The sequence below is a fragment of the Grampus griseus genome (genome assembly GCF_964374135.1).
Source record: "Grampus griseus genome assembly, chromosome: 3".
NCBI classification, from domain to species: domain Eukaryota; kingdom Metazoa; phylum Chordata; class Mammalia; order Artiodactyla; family Delphinidae; genus Grampus; species Grampus griseus.
Window position 1 is genome coordinate 51,402,189 of NC_139019.1, and position 21,525 is coordinate 51,423,713.

The following is a 21,525-nucleotide window of genomic DNA, read 5'->3' on the forward strand; positions in this document are numbered from 1 at the left end:
TTTACCCAAGCATGACTTTCAATCTATTTGGAGTAACAAGATAAAAATGGAAGAGCTACAGCCCTATCTCAGGCAATAAGTATATGACAGCGCATTATAGATTGTCTACAGGTGCTATATATAGGTGAAAGATCAATGCGTCATGTGATTAGTTAGGGAAATATTTGTTGAGGAAGAAAATCTTGAGTATATTATAAGAATTATAATAAAGTATCATACATACTTATTCTTTATAATATTACAAAGTATTATAGGAACTGAGCTGGTTAAGAAAGAAAAAGGACTTCTATTAAAAATGAAGCTAAGTAAAGCCATGGGGACAGGAAAGAAAAGGTCATATTTTGGGAATAGTTGGACAACAGCTATCCCGGATGAAAGAAAGGAACTGTATAGAAGCATAACAGATAACATTTCATAGATAAGGACTGGTTAAAAAAAAAAAAAGCCCTGAATTAATAAACTAAGGCACTTGAGGGCCACTCACTTAAAACAAAACCAAACAGGGACTATCCCTGGTGCTCCAGTGGTTAAGAATCCACCTTCCAATGCAGGGGACGCAGGTTTGATCCCTGGTCGGGGAACCAAGATCCCACATGCTGCCGGGCAACTAAGCCTGTGCACTGCAACTACTGAGACTGAGTGCCGCAACTAGAGAGAAGCCCCGTGCTCTGCAACGAAGAGCCCGCCTGCCACAGTGAAAGATCCCACGTGCTGCAACTAAGACCCGACACAGTCATAAGTAAATAATAAATAAATAAATAAAAATAAAAAGTCTCTCTTCAAAAAAAAACCCAAAATGAACAAAAATCCTATTCTTGACTATCTTGTAATTATTATCCTAGATAGAAGTAAAAGGTCCAAAAGGAGGATATTACTGTTTAATGACAAACTTGGATAACATTTCATAAGATTTCTGATCTATTCTTTTCCTGTGATAACCACTCCCAGGTTCAGCATAATAAAAATATTAACAATAAGAACACCTACTTACCTTTTTCTAAGCATTTAGTAAGTACCTATCTCATGGCACACTGTTCAGAGGTCTCTAGATCTGTATCTATTTAAGCTCTCTCAACACTCTCATAAGGTAGTTATAATTAATAATCCCATTTTATAACTGAGTAAATTGTGTCCAGGAAGGCTGCTTAGTAACAGTTTCAAGGTGCAAAGACACTTCCTGCATCTGAGTGGGGGCCTCCTCTGGACTCTCTAAATGCTACAATAGGTTTTTAAGTTCTTAAGATGTACGAAAACCTTATAGGAGTAACTTGGGTTCTAGACCTAGCCTTGTCTTTACCAGCTACAAGTTTATCTGCTCCAAACTACTTTTTTCTTATTTACAAAATGAGAGGGCTGAAAGTAAGGATTTTGGAGTAAGACAGACCTGGATTCAATTCTAACTTATGTATTTAATTCATAGCCCTCAGCAATGTACTTAATTTTCCAAGCCTCATTTATAAACTGGAGATAACACTAGTATTTACTCAGTAGGTGAGGATTCATGTAAATTGTTTAGCTCTTTACCTGGTACTGGTAGCACTCAATAACCATTAGCAGTTGTGTGGTCTTTGGTCTAGGCATCCTTAGACTCATTCCTCACCATTCTCTTGCTCTGCTCTTTATGTCGGGGGAACAAATCTGCAGGCTCCATTTCCTAGGCCTCTGTGTCAGCTGACTTCTGGTTGAGTTCAGGCAATGGAAGGCACTAGTGGGAGAAGCCAGGGTATTTCTCTCATTTCCTCTCTACCTCAAGCAGCATCTTAGGCAGAAGCAGAATATTTTTGTGGCTCCAATATCAGACAACAGCCACCCCCACCCCCAATTGTATGGTTCCACATTCTGCTGTGTGATTTCAGCCTCTAGGCTTTAATAAAACTACCTCCTTCCTATGTTTTTCTGGTAGGAGTGGTGGTATCTTTCTGCTGATGCTGATCTATGGGCTTGTCAGCCTCTTCCATTATCCACGTAACCAATTCTTTGCATTAGATTCCCTCTGTTTAAATATTTAGAGTGGTTTATATTATTATGGTTGGATCTTTACAGATAAAATAGTTGATGATGATGATGAAGAAGGAGAAAAGAAGGAGGAGAAGGAGGAGGAGATAGTAGTAGTGGTAGTGGTACTTGGGAGACTGAATAGAGATATGTTTCCTTGTGTTATATATATATTTTTTTTTTTTCCTTGTGTTATATTTTGCAATTTATTGGTTAAGGGCAGAGGTTGGCAAACTTTTTCTGTCAAGGGCCACACAGTAAATATGTTAGACTTTGTGGGCCATATAACCTCTGTTACAACTACTCAACTGTGATATCATAGTGTAAAAGAAGCCATAAACATTATGTAAATGACAGTCAGGGCTGTGTTCCACTAAAATCTTATTTACAAAAAGAGGCAATGGGCCAAATTTGACCCAGAAGGTGCAATTTGTCAACCCCTGATTTCGGGTGTTAACATATAGATACAAATGTCTGGCAGCATTTTGCAGAAGAACCAAGCTCAATTATTAATTTTTGAGTCAATACAGAATCATACACTTTTAAGAACTGATGTCAGAATATAATATAATTTGCAGAAAACTCTTAAACTTCCTGTACAGTTACCCCCAAAGTGGTCACACAATCTGTATAATCTACAGAAAGATAGATCAAATACTTTTCAGACAGCTGCAATTATCATCTGGTTCTTTCTTTCAGCCAAAATCTGTCTTCCTTCCCATAACCCAGTGGTCTTGCGCCTTTCTTCTGGACCCACACTGAACAAATCTAATCCCTTATTGAAAGGTATCTAGACCTTGATGGCTTTCCTATGGGGACATAATAACTTGTCATTAGTACTCTTAAAACCAGGCACCAAGAACTGGCCTGAAGTGTCTTTTTTATATTCAGCAAATATATATAAAAAGCTTTTATATATAACATAGGATTCTAGGCTCTGGAGAATAAACCAATCAGATTAGGTCCCTGCGTTCCTGGAGCCCACTGTAGCTGGAGATGAGAAAGAAGAAAAATAAAGCAGGGTACTAAGGTGGCGGGGTGGGCTGGGCGCGGGTGAGGGAGTTGTTTTAAATGGTAGAGCAAGAGAAATTCTCTCTGATAAGGTGGCACTTGAGCAGAAAGTTAAAAGAAACTGAGGAAGTGACTTACATATAAACCTGTGAAAAGAGTGTTCCAGGAAACATTAAATGCAAAAGCCCTGAGGCAGGAGTGTTTAGGATGTTCACAGAAAAACATGGAAGATGGAAGGTGCTGTAAATTGGAAACTGTAGTAGACTTGGGGACTTGATCCCATGCCTTTCTGTTTCTAGCATATTATCAGCTAGTGTTCTGTTCTCTTGATTTAAATGTTTCCTTCAGTGAATGCTCTGAATCTTGTGTTGATTAGAAATAAGCTCAGTAGGAGTTGTGTATTCCGGCTGCAAAGAATGAGAGAGATCAAAGAAAAGAGTAATTTCTTAAGGAAAAATTACATAAAATATATTTTTGTTTTGTTTAAGAATAGTGGAGAGTTTAGGGAGTAATGCTTTTTAAGTTACTCAAGTATAATAAATGTTGACACTATGCAGAAACCGCAACAGAAAACAGTAGGCATAAGCAACAAATTTTTAAAGTGAAGCCTGACAGGTTTTCAGCCTCCTAGTGTTAACACTTATCAAGCATCCTCTTCTAAAAAGTAACCAGCAGGGCCCCACATAAATCCAGAAAGCAACACTGCAGGTCTCAGTATCTTTTGATCTTAGTATTTTCAAAGATACAAAAAGTTAATACTAGTATCTTTTTTCACTACTTTTTTTTTTAGAGAAATATGTAAGTTAGCACATTCTATAGACTATCTTATGCTTCCAGTTATACTGATAGATTAAAAAAAAAAATTCCTTGGGGCATAAACGTTGCTGCAGAAAGAAATCTCAGCTTCTGCTGACCAACTGTCCAGGGGCATTTCTGTTACTAGAGTTGTAATCTGGATTTTACCCCAAAGAATAGGTGACCTTGGAAAGTCCCGGAATCTCTTTGTGCCTTCTTTTCTTCATTTGCAAAATACACCCCAAATACCCTTACCTTAAAGAGCAATACATCCCAAAATGTTTTCCAAATGAGGAAAACTCTGCAAATACTGTATTATGTCTTATGGGTAATAAAGAGTGAGAAGCAAGCCGAGAATGAAACTCTTTCCCCCCTTTCCCTTTCCTCTTTTCTTCCTAAAAAAAGATGCGTAGGCTGGGAAGATACCAGCATTCCTACAGGCTGGGAAGATGCCAGGATTCCTACAGCCTCAGGGAACACAGCAAAATGAGCAAAACTGGCATTTTGTTCTTCTACTCCCCTTCTCTCTCTTTCCCACCTTCTGCTGCTTCTTCCTTTCTTACTTTCATGCCAGATGCACTTGTGCTTCTTCACTATTACACTAGACCAACCTTCTACACTCCCCAAATTTAATGTTCTTTTTCTTCAGGATAGCAACATACTCTTAGTCAATTATACCCTGTTAGGTGAAGGAGCATAAGTGGAGGCTGGATTTCAACCTTTGCTTTGCTTATTAGCAAGTCATGCACTTGACATGAGACTGTGAAGAAGGGACACATTTCTGCTTGTTCACCCAGACAGGAGTGATATACATAAAGATGCCGAATGGGCTAACAAAAGCCTTGCTTCCACACCCTCTTTTACAAGTTGCAAACAAAACTCCTGATTTCCTAATTATAAGGTACTGTCTAATTAGCTCATTAAAGTAATTCACAAGGGCATTTCCAAGGTTAAATTTAGTGTTCAATGCATGTAGTGAATCATTTCAACCCCAGTTTTGAGGCAAACTTCTCATATTTTCTCCCCCAAATAGTTTCTGCTTTTGGGGGAGTAATTTCACTGTACCTTTACTTTTGAAGAAAAAGAAAACAAAAGCCTGATAAACCTACATTGTCTAGACAAACTTAAATCTGGCTGTCATGTTTGATACCATAATCTTGTATGCAAGTTTTCAAAATTAAAACTACTTCTATATGCCTTGTATGGCCTAAATTTAATTTAAATGTCATCTATCCATAGCATGACCCTTTCCCCTAAGCCTGTAAAAATGTTAAGAAACAAACTTTTACTTTGTGATTTTTTAAACGTCGCTTTAAAGAACAAAATAAACAAGCAAGCTCTATTCTGTGCTTAAAAGTTAATCTTTATTTCTCACAACAAGATGCACTCTATAAAATTCATACTAACCTAAAGATTAATGACACTGCTCCTGCTATTTTTTGCCATTTTATATATATGTGTATATATACATATATCTATACATATATACATACACACATATATATATACATATATATGAAAGTATACTTTTATAAGTATATTGAAGTATATGAGAATAATGTGGTTGATACATATATGTTTTCTAATTATAACTTGGGACACAGTTATAACACTGTTAGTTAATGGATCAACTCTGTACCTTGGCATCACTTACCCCACACCTTTCCCTGGGGGCAAGGTCTGTAGTTTCATAATTGTCCTCAGCTATCTGGTTCTGCTGCAGGGTAAGGTTAGACTGGAAGTAAGACAATGTCAAAGGTGACCAAACTCTTTCAGAGCTTACTTTGCCACAACCACCTCCCAAAGGCTCCATCTGAGTGCTAGAGCAGCACTCAGAAATTCTATGCCTTCCTGAATCCCTTCCAAGACACTAGCCTGTTGCTGAGCTTTAGTTCCTCATTTTAAAATATTAAAAAACAAAACAAAACCCTGTCCTTCCCTTTATAAAAGTGATTTGAAGATTTGATGAGGTTATATAAAAAGTACTTTGTAATCCATAAAACATAAATGTATACAGTAATAGCTACACTGTAGCAAATACAGATTAAGTACCAGGGATAGCACTAGATGTTTTAAAGTATTACTTCTTTTAATTCTCAAACAACCCTGCAAGTTTGATATAATTATACTCTTTATATAGGAGTTCCCTGAAGTTTAGTCAAGTTAGGTATCTTGTCAAGGTAAAATAGAAACAATCCTGTTATAGTCAGGATTAAATTTAAGTCAGTTTGAATACAAAGTCCATACCTTTTTCACTACAGTACTACTTCCGAATATAGGCTGTACTTTTCCTGTGTACCACAACCAAGGCAATGACACCATTTAATGACCTTACACAATGAAGAAGAAAAAAACTGCAGAACAGCATGCACCTCTAGCAAAGCTGACTGAAAAAATGTCCCTGTACTAAATAACCTATGCTTAAATTTTAGAACAGACCACAGATGACCTGGAAAATCCTTTGTCTCCATTGTTTTTTATAGTTTTGATGCATAAAATAAAGGAGGAAATGAGATGTGTAAGATGCAAGAATAATATGACTTCACCCCAGCCAAGGTGGAGCTTAGGCTTTTCACCAGAAGTTCTATCCTAGTCACATTATCAAGCAGACATGCAAATCACAAATAAAATGGAATAGGAAAAACACACGGATTTTCTGGAAAATAGCTAAGCAACACCAGGACATTCTTTTTAGAAATGTAGAAGAGTCCTTTGCGCAGTAGCTAATATTTCTTCTTTAGGCTTTGATATAAAATTTGGTTCATAACCTCAATATAGCAATATTTTTACTCTTGACAAACATCAAGTTTTCAAGTATTTATAACACTGACCTATAAATTCTGCTACTTAAAATACTTATACTATGTACACCAACTTTTACCCTCTGAGAACATTTTGCATGATAGTTTCAGTCACTGCAGTGAAAAATTGCTCAGGAAAGCAGAAATGCCTGCTTAATAGTCAATATTCTTTTGTGTCAATAAAAAGGAGATTCCATATACATAATAAAGTATTTTTTTAGCAGCTCTCGAGCAAACACTTTTTAGAAGATTGAGCACAGATCTGGGGTCTTTATTTCTCATAATGGCACTACCTGATAATCATGCTAGTTCCTACATTTGCTCATTTATAAAAACTGTCAGGACCTTAACAATCATTTATCTTTAAGTCCAAAGAGGAGAACTCAAACAATGAACTCTCAGCATCATGACTTCCATAAATCTCTGCTCTCCAAACCCAAGTTCCGTAAGATCATATCTATTAGATTAGTTTATGGTCCCAAATATTCTATTGAAGTTCCTGGTTTAATGGTGAGAGCAAACTTCATCCAAATATCCTATGTCTTTAGTAGATGCTCCTGGTTTCTCAGTAGCTTCAAGCCAAAAAGCATATTCATTTGTTCCTGCCACAGCTATTGTCTTTACCTGGTATTCTGTCCTAGAGACCATGATGTGAATGTCAAAGAATGAATCTTTTTCTAGATGCTTTTGAAGGCTCCTGAGGGTGACCACTGGTGATGTAGGGAACAAACTGCACATCCAATACATCCTGATGCAGATAACCAGCCTCAGAGTCTATTGTGTGAATACCTTTGGCCTCTAGGCTGGTTAAGTTGCTGTTGAGAGTGGTCAGCCAATTTTACAGCTGGCTATCCATTTTGGTTTTATTTTAAAACCTTAAAGATTCTCTCTTTATAAGTTGCCTCTTCTATTTCTGTGGATCGCTTTCTTTGAAACTGGGGTAAGTAGGACAGGACTTAATGGGAACACTGTTGTCTTTCCACTGGAGAGCTCTTCTCTTCTTACCATTCCTGTACCCTTCAAATGTCTGTGGTAGGAATTACACTGGCATTAGGGAGAAAGTGTGGCTATCTTGTTTTTGTGCTTGCCACTTTTTAAGACTGGCCTGCATTGGTTCTAGGTCCAATTTCTCCTCAAACCTAAGCAAGGAGAATACTGTCAGCCTTGTATGTTTCAATCTGATTCACTAGTGTAGGGATCCACATAGGAAAAGTATCAAAGCTTCAAAATAATGAAGTGTTCCTTTGTGGATATATCTCCTTTTGTCATAGCTATCAGACATTATGAATCTTAGAACTGATAGTGTTTGCTTCTTTACTCAGGTTACTAGGAAACTCAGAGCAAAATCTATGGCCCACTTTTAGTGAGTGAAAGGACCTTGTGGTACATATTTAAGGTACTGATCCCAGCCTTATATTATTTTTCCTTTTCTTCTGATTTTCTAATTTATTCTATTCTTCTGTTGTGATTTTAATGAAGCTAATTCAATTCTAATAAGAGTTATAAATAATAATATAATTATTATTATATGTAAAAACGTAAGAACTAAGCTGTAATCTACAGTACCAGCTGGTCAATCACAGAAAAGATAGGGTCAAAACTGCTATACTATATGGCAAACTGATAGGCTGTTTGGAATGGGTTGCAAGATCTTAAAAGAAATGCAAGTAGGATGTATCAAATATATGTTAATCAGGCTTATATCTCCTAGATTTCCTATTTTCTATTATAACGTGCTTAAGTTATTAGAAAGTAGAGAGCAAGCCTCAAAGATTCATGACATTAGATAAGGAACCCTGGTGCTCTTACCGTTTGATTGCCTAACATCATCTCATTCTGGACACTGATTTGAAAATTCTTCCAGGATCATTTGAATTTATCCCTTGTTTTATCCCTATTTAAGTCTCCAGAAAAGCTCTTGGATCACATATGACAAAGTAACAATGCCTATGAATTGTTTTCTAGGTCTTGACAGTCAAACTGGTTCTAACTAATTGGAAAGTGTTCTCTCACATCTTATTTACAGGGTCACTCAATATGATGTGTAAAGTATTAAATTAAATAAAACATGCACTAAGGCAGGAGGCTGATTTGATAAAAGACAAGTATACTCTCTTGAGTCCCTTAAATTAGGGTAGTTCACACAGACACCCAGGCATTATAGAAAAAAAAAAAAACATTCAAAACATTATACATTATAGAGACAAGAGGCCAATGTACAAAGAACAGGCAGAAACACACACAGAAATGACAGAGCATGTGGCCAAAGTGAACAAAAAGAAGAGTGTGAGGTGAATGGTCATCATGTACAGCACAATTTTCATCAGCTGTTCAGCTGTATAAAGGCAAAACGTAGTTTGACTTCAGCTGCTGTATTTCTTAGTGGCACAAAATAACTCAGTCACTTATGAGCTAATTTGTGTTGCAGAAACAAGTCTGTAACAAAACAGATTATAACACAACTTTATAGCATAGTTTTTCTAGATTTATATTGAACAAATGGAAATTAAAAATATCTTACCAAGTCAACTCACCACTGAGGAGAACTCTCAGTATGGAAAGAAAATATGGTTAAAATAATAGGTCTGGTATGTAGTAAGTGCTCAATAAATGTTAGCAGCAGCTACTACCATCACTACTACTACTACTGGTACTACTGCTAGTACTAGTCCTACTACTACCGTTACTACTTTTGTTGCTGCTACTTCTACTCGTAAAGATGGAAACTAAAAGAGCTCTGATGCAGACACCTGTGGCACTCTCAATATCTATCACTGCCTACTTTCTTGCTAACAGAATTCTGATTTTTGCTCAGGAATCTACCTCTCAGAGAAAATGATTCTAACCCCATTTTAGGGGCATATCTAGATTAGTCAAAACCAATTATGGTAATACCATTCCTTTTGCCCATGACTGGGTTAAGGGTGGGCATTCGGCCTCCTGGCCAATAAAACATGAAGGAAGTCTGATGAGGTAGCAGGGGAGAAGCTTCAGAAAAAACTTTTCATATACTTAAGAAAGACACACTGGAGCACTTAATCTCTTCTCTGAATATTGTCAGGGTAAGAGTACCTTAGTTGCTCTGATGTTTCCTTGTTGATGCTTTTGAGTTTGCCTTCAAAAATTATGACCTTACGGCATTTCCCTTACTATCTGGTCAGCTCTTTGCTGATTTTAAAATGTTAAAAAAAAAATCTTATTCAGCACTCTCTAAAATATTTTTCTGTCAGAATAATCTGTCATTACCAAAAATAAAAATTTCACGTTTGTTTCTAAAATGAGCTAAGATTGAATTGACTTGTTTTGAGAATTTTATACATAATATTTACAGTCTTCTTTTTATACTGTTAAAATTTTTTTAATTGAAGTATAGGTGATTTACAATGTTTCAGGTGTACAGCAAAGTGATTCAGTTATATATATATATATATATATAATATGTATTCTTCTTCAGATTCTTTTTCACTATTGGTTATTACAAGATATTGAATATAGTCCCCTGTGCTTCAAAACAGAAACAGACCCGAAGACATAGAAAACAAACTTATGGTTAGCAAAAGGGGAAGGGGGAGGGATTAATTAGGGATTTGGGATTAACAGATACAATCTTCTTCATAACAGTTATTTTTCTACTGCATAGCTAGACTAGCTTTGTGCTGCCCAATACAGTTGTCACTAGCCGCATGTGGCTATTCAAATTTAAATTAGTTAAACTTAAAAATTCGGTTCTTCTGTTGCACTAGACGCATTTCAAGTACTCAAAAGCTAATTTGACTACTGGCTACCAGGCTGGACAGTGCACAGATAGAATATTTCCATCATTGAGGAACGTTCTCTTGGACAGTGCTGGGCTAGATTATGTGTTTTGAAAGTTTAAACTTTCATGTATTAGATTACATTTTAAAAGGCTCCAGTTTACACAACTTATGTTCAGACAGCTTTATTAACTTGGATAGCGTGAAAATAAATTTTGGTGTGGTAACTGAACTGTCTCAAATTCTGAACTAGTAGAGACAAGATTAATGAAGAAAACATAATTATTTGTATATTAATGATACATATATGTTAAATATATCTCCTTAACATTTGCAAAAAGCTGAAACAGAAGACAAAGATAGTAATAGAAATGTCAACCTACCAATAACAAACTCCACAATCTGAGCATCTAAAACATATTTCATGGGTAAAATGCAACAAGCCTGGCATGTGTGTCTGGCATGTTTTTTTTTCCTTTTTCTGTTACCTATCGTACATTATTCATATTGTATAGCACCTGTGTTATTAGACCCAAAATGTGTGCCCACCTCTACAACTACATAACAGAAATAGATGGGAATTGAGAGGTCGGTTTGCCTTTCTCACTCCTACCTAACACAGTCTAAATATGCAGTAGGTACTCCATTCTTCTTCCCTTGCATAAAACCTCTATTTTCCGAGATTCATGTTATTCATCCAAATCACTATTTGGTTTCATCACTGCTTTCTCCCAACTTTATGATGGTCATTTCCCCTCATTTGTTAAAGAGCTTGATATCTGCTTCACAGTCTCACTATACCCTCCAAGTCCTAATAACATCCTGAGTGAATCCAACATCCACACGGAAGACTCCCCAAACTCCCTAGCCTTAACATTCCTAGAACTCCTTCACCTCCACTCAAGGTTAGGCATGCACTCCCATGGCCACACTCCAGATTTGTTCTCACTGAGAACAGTCTCACTTCTCATAACTTAAATTCAAATACATTCCACTCTCTGATCCCCTCACCTGCTATCTCTCTCACCCTGTTTTTCCTACAATACTGGTTCTTTAACTTTTATGCATTTTTCAAAGTTACATCCTTAATGTTCTCCACGCTAGCCTTCTTTAGACTCCACTGTCATTCCCTAGTATAGAGTGAATGGCTCAGCTCATCATTCTCACCAGTATCCTTAAATTCTTCTTGATTTGTTTACTGTTCTGTTGTAATCTCACCTTTCCCTAACCCATTTTTATCTAAAGCATAAATCTGAGGCTAAATTTTTTAACCTACCCACCTGGCACTTAATTTTCTTCGTGCCTAGAATGCTTTCATTGTCACTTCCTTCTTTTCTGGTCAGCTGCAATTTGCCCTTTCAGATCGTTAGCTTCCCATGGGAAGAAATCCTTAAATCCCTAATTAGGTTATGTGACAATTCCACATGCTTTTATAGCATTCCATACTTATTCTATCATATCATATCACTTATCACCCTGCATTGTGATTTTCTGCGACTTCCCAAGAAATTATAAAATCCTTGAGGGCAGAGCCTCTCTCACTCTATCACAGTCTGATAAACAGTAAGCACTCAATTATTGTTGAGTGAATGAATAAATAATGCCTGAAACAATATAATCATTGTAATTGAAGCTACATGTAATGAATTCAAGATGTAAATTTAATAGAATTAAATACGATAAATAAGCTATAGAGTGTGTTAGAGGTAGTATGAGGGGAAATAGAGCAGGGTAAAGAAGATTAGGAATCCCAGGGGTGTAGGGAGTAGGGAGGGTTGCAACTTTAAATACAGTATTCAAGCCAGGCCTCACTGAGAAGATGACAGCCGAGTAAAGGTGAGGTAAGGGAGTTAGTGATGTAGATATTTGGGTTGGAAGAGTATACAAGGCAAAGGGAACAGCCAATGCAAAAGCCCTAAGGTGGGAGCATGCCTGGCACGTACAAGGAGGGAGGCCCGTGTGGCTGGAGCAGAGTGAATAAGGAGAAATATAATAAAAGATGAGTTCAGAGAAGTAATAGAAGGCCAGATTGTGAAGGCCTTGCAGGCCTTTGTAAGAACTTTGGATTTAAGTAAAACAGGGAGCCATCGAAAGGTCTTGGGTAAAGGATATACTGAAACGGAATCACTCTGCCTCTTATACTGAGGGCTGTAGGGAGCAAAAGTAGCATCTGGAAACCCACGGAAAAAGCCACTTAGAGTAATCCAGTGAAAGAGTGGTAGGCAGCAGTAGAGGCAGTGAGAAGAAGTCAGATCTATGATATATTTTGAAGGCAAAGCCAATGGGATTTTCTGAGGGATTGGATATAGTCTGTGAGACAGAGAAAGGAATCAAGAATGACTCAAGGGTTTTTGGCTTGAGCCAGATGAAGTTGACATCTGAGATGGGAAAAACTGCTGGAAGAACATGGTTGTGGAAATGTTTTGGAGACAGCATTTGGACATGTTAAATAGTACATGTCTATTAAAAGTCTAATAAATGGTAAGACATGAGTCTGAAATCCATGGAAGAAGTCTGGGATGAAAATATAAATTTGGGGTCAAATAACATATGAATGGTATCATAAGCAATGAAGCTGGATGAGATCACCAAAGAAATGAGTATTGGTATGGCAGAGAAAAAGAGGGGTAAGTCCTGGGTACTCTGACATTAAGAAGTCGGAGAAAAGAATAGAAACCAGCAAAGGAGAATGAGGAAGAATAAGTAGCAATATAGAAGGACAACCAAAAAGCTACAGTGTCATGGAAGCCTGGTAAAGATCAAGTAAAATAAACACTCAGAACTGATTATTGGGTTTAGCAACATGGAAAACATCTTTGACTTGGCAGGAACATTTTCACTAGAATGTTGGAGGCAAAAACTTTATATGAGCAATTTTAGGGAAAAATGAGAAGAGGAATTAGATATGGTAAGTATTTTTGTTTTTGTTTTTTCAAGATAGGAGAAATAACAGCATGTTTGTATGGTTATGGAAAAACCCAGAAGAGAAGATGTTGAAAAAATCATCCACATGTTTATGAATAAACAAGGATTAGGATAGGCATAGGGTTGGAGAGCGTAAGAGTGAGGAATAGTGTGGGAGTGTGGGTAATAGTCTGATGATATGAAATTAAAAGCTGTGTTTTTTAGATAGGAGGAAGGAAAAATTATCTGGGAGGAGTAATAAGATATAAAGAAGATAGTCAATTCACTTCCAGGCCCAGTCTTTCAAGAGCTAAGGGAGAAAATACATGTCCTTAACTTTAGAGGCCTGCAGAGGAAGCAGTATCTTCAGAGGAGAGCCAGTTTCCATTAGAACAAGAAGGTGAAGGGAAGAAAAATTCAGAGATGTCAGGATGTAAGGGATTTTGCTGATGATGGACCACGAGCTTCTGAGGGCACAGAAGAGTTTCAGTGGTTGGGCAGGGATGAGAAACAGAAGAAGGGATATGCAGAGATTTATGGAATTGGATGGCAAGAGATGAGGAGTGACATGGAATTCTGGGACTTCTTGCCACGGCAAACATAAAATGGAATAAAGATTAATCCTTGTTTCTTGAACTCAAGAAAGATAACGGTGGCAAAGTTGTGAGTGTTGGGGAGCCAGGGAAGTTCAGGGTGCGTGTCTCTCTCTCTTGACTCCTACTGGGGGAGAGTGTATTTGCTTCTAGTGCTGGAGCTTTCTCTTGATTCTTAAAGGAATTGATGGACTTGAAGCTGGTTCCATTCAGTTTCAAAAATTCATGTGACCCTCACGCACATGGATTTCTGATCAAATAGTTCACAATTTAAAAAATTTCCCTGCTCTAGGGGAAATGTAAGCTAATTTTTCATAGCAGAGTTTGGTTTTACTTACATCTGTATTGCAGGAGCGATATCGTTTCCTTTCCCCAAGGCAATATTTTCCACCTCCTGAAGGTCTGCAAACACATTTTGTTTAACATGTGAATATAATATATCTAACCACATAAACAGTATATATATTGCTTGATGAAAACATATTAACATTTACTTTAAGAAAATAAAAAATCTGACGTTTTATTAGTTATTAAAATAATAATCATGCTGGCGTTAGTTAGCAATAATGATTATGGTTGCTGAACAAAAAATTAAGGCAATCTACCATGAGTAACTTTATAAGGCTCTTAATTGTGATGATATACATTCTTAAGAAAATGTAATTAAATCAATGTATTTTCTAATTATCATAGTAAACAGGTATTCAGCTCAACACAATGAGTTTAAAAATCATTTATAATGAAAAGCCATTTGAATCATATTTAACAAAACACATAATCTGATACTATATGTTCATCAAGTAGAAAATGGAAAGTTTGTGTTTTTTTCCAGACTGGAAATAAGGAAAGGACACAAAATAACTCCCTGGAAATAGCTTCAGCTCAAAGTTTTTAATTCAGAAATAAATTTCTATCTCAATTCAAATATTACATGAAGTTTTAAAAACTTCAGTTTCAAAAAATTAAATCTAAATCTAAGATAGGCTTACATTATATAGATACTTTATATTACATTCAAATTAGGATGTTAAATATGTGTTATACATAAATTAATTTTTGGAGTCTTTAACATTAGAGAAAGTCATATGCTATTATTTGGACATGCAATTTTTGAATGGAAAAAACTAACTTGTTCTTTTAAAAGAGGTCCAAGTCATTCTCTTAAGTATTTGGGTATATTATTTATTATCATAGGGTTTTATACTTTTGATTATTAAATTACAGTAGCCTGCAGTTGAACTTAGGTTAACTATTCTGCACTTGTTTTAAAAAGATCAAGTCTCAATTATAATTTTGGCCCACTGGTATCAATGAGATAATTAAAGTTACACTTTGAATATATTTTGAATGCTAGTGAATGCTGACTTTAAGCAAGGGAAAGAAATGGCCTAGCTTGAACCAGCTGGGAGAAATGTGTTGGTCAGACAAAAACAAGGTAGTGGGGACGGTGGTGGCAATGCTGTTTTATGAGTGGGTGACAGCTCTGTTTAGCAGGATGGTAATAATAGAAAGTGGGAGAATGAAAACACAGAACTAATACAAAGGGAAACAATTTCAAGCTAAAAAGAATAAAAGAGAAGAAAAGAGACATTTAGAGAGAGGAACCAAAGACAGGTATCCTGAGTTAAAATGAGAAAAAATAAACAATAAAAATAGACCATCTTCTACTCCAGCAGGGGGAAAAAAGCAGAAGTGATATTATAACACCATTCTGCACCAAATAATTGTCAGGAAAGAAGGTCCTCAACCTGAGCTCTAGAAAGAAATGGGAGCACTCGACATGAAGCAGCTAAGGAGCAGTTTAGTCTCCAGGAGGACACGCAAGACCAACTAAAGGAATCATCCACCTGCAATGGGCACTGGTGGAAGGGAGAAGCAATACAGCTAGCAAGAAATACTGATGGGGCTGGCTTTATGCCAGGGGGACTCCGGCTGGAGAAAAAGAGTGGTGGGAGAGGAGCAGTCTGACCTACATAAAACAATCGTGAGGAGAAAAGTGGATGCAGCTCCGGAAGGTGATTAATGGGGGCATGTGAATGGAAACTATTTTAACACATGGGCAGTATTCTTTTCATTGTGATTTGTGATGCGAATCAAGGCATTTCAACCCTCAAAGTGCTCTCATTGGTCCTTTTAATACTAATGTAGCAGTAATAATTTTATGTGACATGTGAAAAGACCTTATGCTTCCTGGGAATAATGGTACTGTAGCTAAGACAAGACCTGGATTCATCCATAATTCAGTAGTTTTTGGAGGAGGAAATCTATCTGATTATTACTAGATTAAAAGTCTGGCTATATCTGGGATAGATACACAATGCTTTTCTTTTTTCTTTTTCTTTTATTTTTAGTTACATAGTAAGGTGAAAAGAAGAAAAAGAAAGTCTGTCTAACAAGGCTCCTCCACTTTCCAGTGCCTATTGCTTGTTCTGAAGACAAGCACTTGGCTCACTAGTGAAACGTTTTTACAGATAACATGTGAAACCACAGCTTTGAATCATTTCCAACTGTGTCTTTTTGTTGGCTCCGGCTTACTTTAGCTACTTACGCTGGACTGTCACAGTGTCTTAGGGATGAGGAGACGCCTCCCCCGCAGGTCCTGCTGCACTCTCCCCATAGTGACCAGGGACCCCAGCCCCCATCTATGCTCTGGGGCCAAGTGCCAAAAGGAACACAATCTCCCTGATAACACCACTGCAAGATTTCACAGAAAACAGAGAATTAGCTTTTAGGCAGATAGAGCTATCAGGATAGAAATAAATACATAAGGGTCAGGCATTAGCATTCTCCCAATAGATAACAGACTGAGAGTTCTTTAACTGTGTTTAGACATTGGTAAAGGTGCATGTGATTTGCAAATTATCTTTAGCTAGGCAATGATTTATAAATCTCTAACAAGTACCAGGAGTCTAAAAAACTTGACTTTACTTCTTTTTTCCTTATTTCTTCTCCTCCAGACTTTTAGTGTTTCTCATTATAGAGACCTCAAAACTCTTTTTTAGATATTTTAGTATTAAAACATTTTTTTCTTTATATTCCACTATTATTAGACTCATGGAATGATAACGCAATATGGAAAGTTCCCCAGTAAGGAATTTTTATGATGGTAATTGCTTTTTCTTTAAAAAAAAAAAAAAGGCCGGTTGAGGCTACAATAGTAAAAGAATGTGTTGTGGCATTTCATCTACATGACTGCTGCAGACATAATAAAAGCAATGCCAAGACACTAGGGACAGGGTACAAAAAAACCCTTATACACAGTGACTAGCCATGTGTATAGTCCCTGCATGAACATGTGTACTGGAATTCTTCTCAGCTTTACTCTCTGCAATAAACCACACATACTGCACATAAGTAGAAAGTCAGGAATAATTTATCGAGATGCAGACATCGCATAATCAGCTCATAACTCTAACATGATAAATCTAATTTGCAGAATTGGTAAAAATGATTTTTTTTTTAAACCAAGCATTAGGCTAGGCTTTTATTGGTGCATTTTTCTGAGTTATCAAAATTTGATGAACCATACTGATGCTATGAAAGTCATTTGTTTATATGAATAACAATAGGGAACATTATTAGAGTTGAGTAACTGTCAGCAATGTTAGATTGTTAAATAAAAATTCAACCATTATATTAAAATGTAAAGGGATTATGACATGTGATGCTTTGAAAGTAATCAGTTTATTATATTAATTCTGCATATCCAGAATTCTTTCACTTTCACCATTTGTACTACTACCACTCTAGACCAAACTAGCAAATAGATCAGCTTGTTATCTGGTCCCCCTGCCTCACTTTCTTCTATGTATAATCAACCTATTCTCCAGCGAGCTATCAGAGAGCTCTTTTAAAAACATATTATGGCATTATGTCACTTTTTGGCTTAAAAGACTGTGGTGGTTTCCTCCTTCCCTTAACTCTGGTCAACGGTGGCCTTTGTGACCTAGCCTCTGCCTCCTTCTCCAGCCTTATTCTCTTTCTGGTACAGAATGTTCCAGACACACTGGCCTTATTTCTTTTCCTCCATACACTAAACCTGTTCTCTCCTCAGGGCATTTGCATTTGCTGGTCCTCCTGGGAATAATCTTCAGATTCCTTATATTGTCTTCTCATCGTTTGGTCTCAGGTCAGGTGTCACTCAATCAGAGAGGTCTTTCCTTGATCACTCTTATTCTGAAGTGGTTGTACTTCACTATCCCTTCCACCCTCCCCTCCCCCTACTCCAGGATGTATAGAGATTACATCCTCCTGTTTTAGCCCCCTCTTACACCTACTTTAAATCACCCTATTTATTTCTCAGATTACTTCCTTATTATTTTTATTGTCTCCTCTCCTTAGTATGTAAAAGCCTTGAGAGCCAAATGTGGCTGTTCAAATTTAAATTAATTAAAATTAAAAAGTCAGTTCCTTAGACCCACTAGCTACATTTCTAGGGCTCCCATAGCCACATGTGGCCTAGCGGCTATGATGTTGGACAGAGCAGATACAGAACATTTCTATCATCACAGAATGTTCTAATTGGAAATGTTGAATGTCTAGAACAGTGCCTAGAATGTAGTGGATATGCAACAAAACTTTATTGAATGAATGAATACATTAAATTATAGAATCCTGTGTCCTGTTTTGGTTACTACATTTCAGGAAGGAACTGGAGATACTGGAGGGTAAAGATAGTCATATTCATCTTTGCTTCCCTGGTAGTTGGCACTCAGAGAATATTACAGTAGTTGTAACAACATAAAGGACTTCTTAAGAAAAGTGCTAAGCAATTAGGCAAGAGGAAGTCAAAATTTGGTTGGCTATAAGACCAAACATTCTGACCCTAAATCTAATAAATATTAAAGTAGGACATTAAAAAAGATTACAAGTTTTGGGCAACAAAAATTACCATGAAGAAAAAGAAAATCATCTGTCCAAAATGATGAAGCAGAGGTAGTTGGCTGAACTGATAATACAGTACCAACTCTGGGAGCAGGGCTGCTAATAATGTACATGTGAGAGGGAGAATGTTCCAGCTGCCAGCTTATGATTTACCTAACTGATCTTGAAGACCAACCATGTGCATAATGATATACCAATTGCGTTAGATTTTCATCTATATAAAAGTCACAACAGTGGACCAAATAATCTCCAGTTTTACATTTTTGTTATTACAAGTAGCTATGTGTAAGAATATTTATGCCTGCACCTATGAGAGTAACTGAGCAATGTAGTATTTACCAGCAATTACTGTCTTTTCCTTTGGTTTCAATTAATGACACTTAATACTAAAAAATTCCAAATCTTAAAATTTGCCTATTTTCTTCAAGTTGGAAACTTAGCATTACTGATTTCAAATAACAATAAAATTTGATTTTACATTTATTTTACATAATCACAGAGCTGTACTTAAAGCTCAAAGAGGCTTTAGAATTCATGTGGTCTAAGCACTTCATTTTTTCACATGAGGAAAGCAGAACCTGAAGGAGGTTGACTTGCCCAAGGTCACTTACTGGCAGAAAAGGATTAGCTGTCCAAATACACACAAAAAACAAGTGGAAAAAAAATCAATTGGATGTGCAGGATTACATATTTGAAGACATTAAAGAATACATTAGTATATTTTACTGAACTGTTTTTACTACCTAAAATACAAAATAACACTAGAGATTTTTTAAAAAACCCACGTAGCTGCAAGTATACAACCACATGTTATTTCATACCTCCTTGAGTATTCTTATAATTAGTAGAGGAAAAAACTCTCAGTTTTTGCATTTTTCAGGAGACAAAATTGTGAAGGTCACAAAAACACTGAAAGATGTAGATTCTAAAGTATTTAATAATATTGTTTTACATGTGTCCTAGATGCACACAAAATGTAGCACAGGGAAAGAACTCACATAAATTCTCTTGTTTTCCTTTTAAAACTTATTCTGAAGGTAAAAGATAAATACAAATATTCAGTTTGTAAAATGTTGCTCAGTTCTTACCATTAGTTAATATCTACAGAGCAGTAGTATTCTATAAGTGGTTTGCTAAAACCTTTTACTGCATAAATTTATGCTATTGATTATATCTATTCCATAGAGTTATAATAGACAATTATATCAGAAAGTTAAATAACATAGATTAATGGGTAAAGAATGAAGAATTCATAATAATAAGTATCAGTCATTTAGCAGCTGACAAGAGACTAGTGTCTAGTTTAACAACTAATTAACAACTCAGTCTGTGTGGGGATGACTTCAGTCTGTGGGTATCCTGTGTTACAAACTTGAGTTCTCATTCTAGCAATATCTTTCTTTGGTCCAGAGCAAGTCATTTGTTTCTTTTCTTTAGTTTCCCTGACTACAAAATGGGGACTAACTTTAGTTTTTGATTATAATATGATTTGGATTAGGATGACTACAGAAATTAGTTCTATACAGACATACCCTCAAGTTAAAAATCTATCAAACAACTTGTTTAATTTTGCTCTCTAGCAAAATGTTCTTTTGTGCTTTCCCCTCACCTTGTGTTTATAGGAAAGGATCTCCTTGGAATTTTTGCTACTTCTCCTTCTGGTAGTATTAAGTATCTTGATGTAGTACATGATTTTAAGAGAAGAAACTTATTTAACTTAATAAGTTTTTTTAGAAACCTATAGGGAACTTCAGGTGAATCCAGTTATTTGAGCTAATTTTCTAGATGACTATATTAACCAATATATACTAAGATTTTAATGTAAGTCATAATTAATATAATTGGATTACACCAAATAAAGTAGATTCAAGTATAAAATCCTACAAGCACATTAAAGGTGAGAATTTTGAGTTTTGTATTTTCTATTTTTACCCTTTTTTTTAAATCTAAAGGTGCCAAACTGTAAAAGCTCTATTTCCATAGGCATAGAATTTTACTTCATGTCTTAAACTAGAAGAGTTCAATATTCAGATGGAAACTAGTTTTTAATCTTTATTCCCAAGGGTTATATCCAATCTAGTGATTTTGGACTATTCTAAATATCAGTCATATTACTATAGCCTAAATGATCCAGATAAATTGGATAAATCTGGCTTTCTTTTTGCTAATTCAGGTGTGTTTAACCAGATTCAGAAAGGTGAAAGAAGTGAAACTATCGCATTCAAAAATAAAAATTCATATTGCCCATTCTTGCTTTTCACATTCCTTCTAAATAAAAGAAATATGTCTTTAAAACTATCTAGAAAGATGATATATTCTAGTGAAACACTTATTTTCTTAAGAAACACTTATTAATCATTAAACAACATCTCTTTCTGTTAGGCCACTGAATTTCATGATCTCCATCAGGGAATTGTCTTAAGCAAGATATATTATAAATCAAAAAATCTAACTTTGAAAATTTGTCAGAATTCTACAAAGGAAAATTTCAAAATGAGTATATATACAGTATTTTTAAATAATTTTTTAAAACTAGATATATTTTAGGATGTGATTATGGTAGATCTTGTACCACAGCCAGCACTGGGTCTAGGCAGCATCTGGAATAAGATACCTCTAAGGAAATCCTAAGATTTTAAAGGAAGTGATATTGGTGATTCAATATAGAACATTCTTCCTAAATCAGAAAAGCTGAGAGTTGGAGCACAGTGCTATTAAAAGCCTTATCTTTCTGCTCTGCAGGTGCGGGAATGCTAAAGTTTATTTCAGCCGAAATTCTAAATCAGA

At 36.0% G+C, this 21,525-nt stretch overlaps 1 protein-coding gene across 1 annotated transcript in view; it reads right to left on the reverse strand.

The window, feature by feature from the left end:
- Positions 1-21,525, reverse strand: part of ADAMTS6 (ADAM metallopeptidase with thrombospondin type 1 motif 6) — a 264,059-nt gene that overhangs the window by 73,262 nt on the left and 169,272 nt on the right. The window contains exons 12-13 of the mRNA XM_082652300.1: positions 16,403-16,548; positions 14,193-14,256 (exon numbers count right to left, since the gene is read on the reverse strand). Of these exons, the coding sequence (XP_082508426.1) occupies positions 14,193-14,256; positions 16,403-16,548 (210 nt within the window). The remainder of the gene's footprint in view (positions 1-14,192; positions 14,257-16,402; positions 16,549-21,525) is intronic.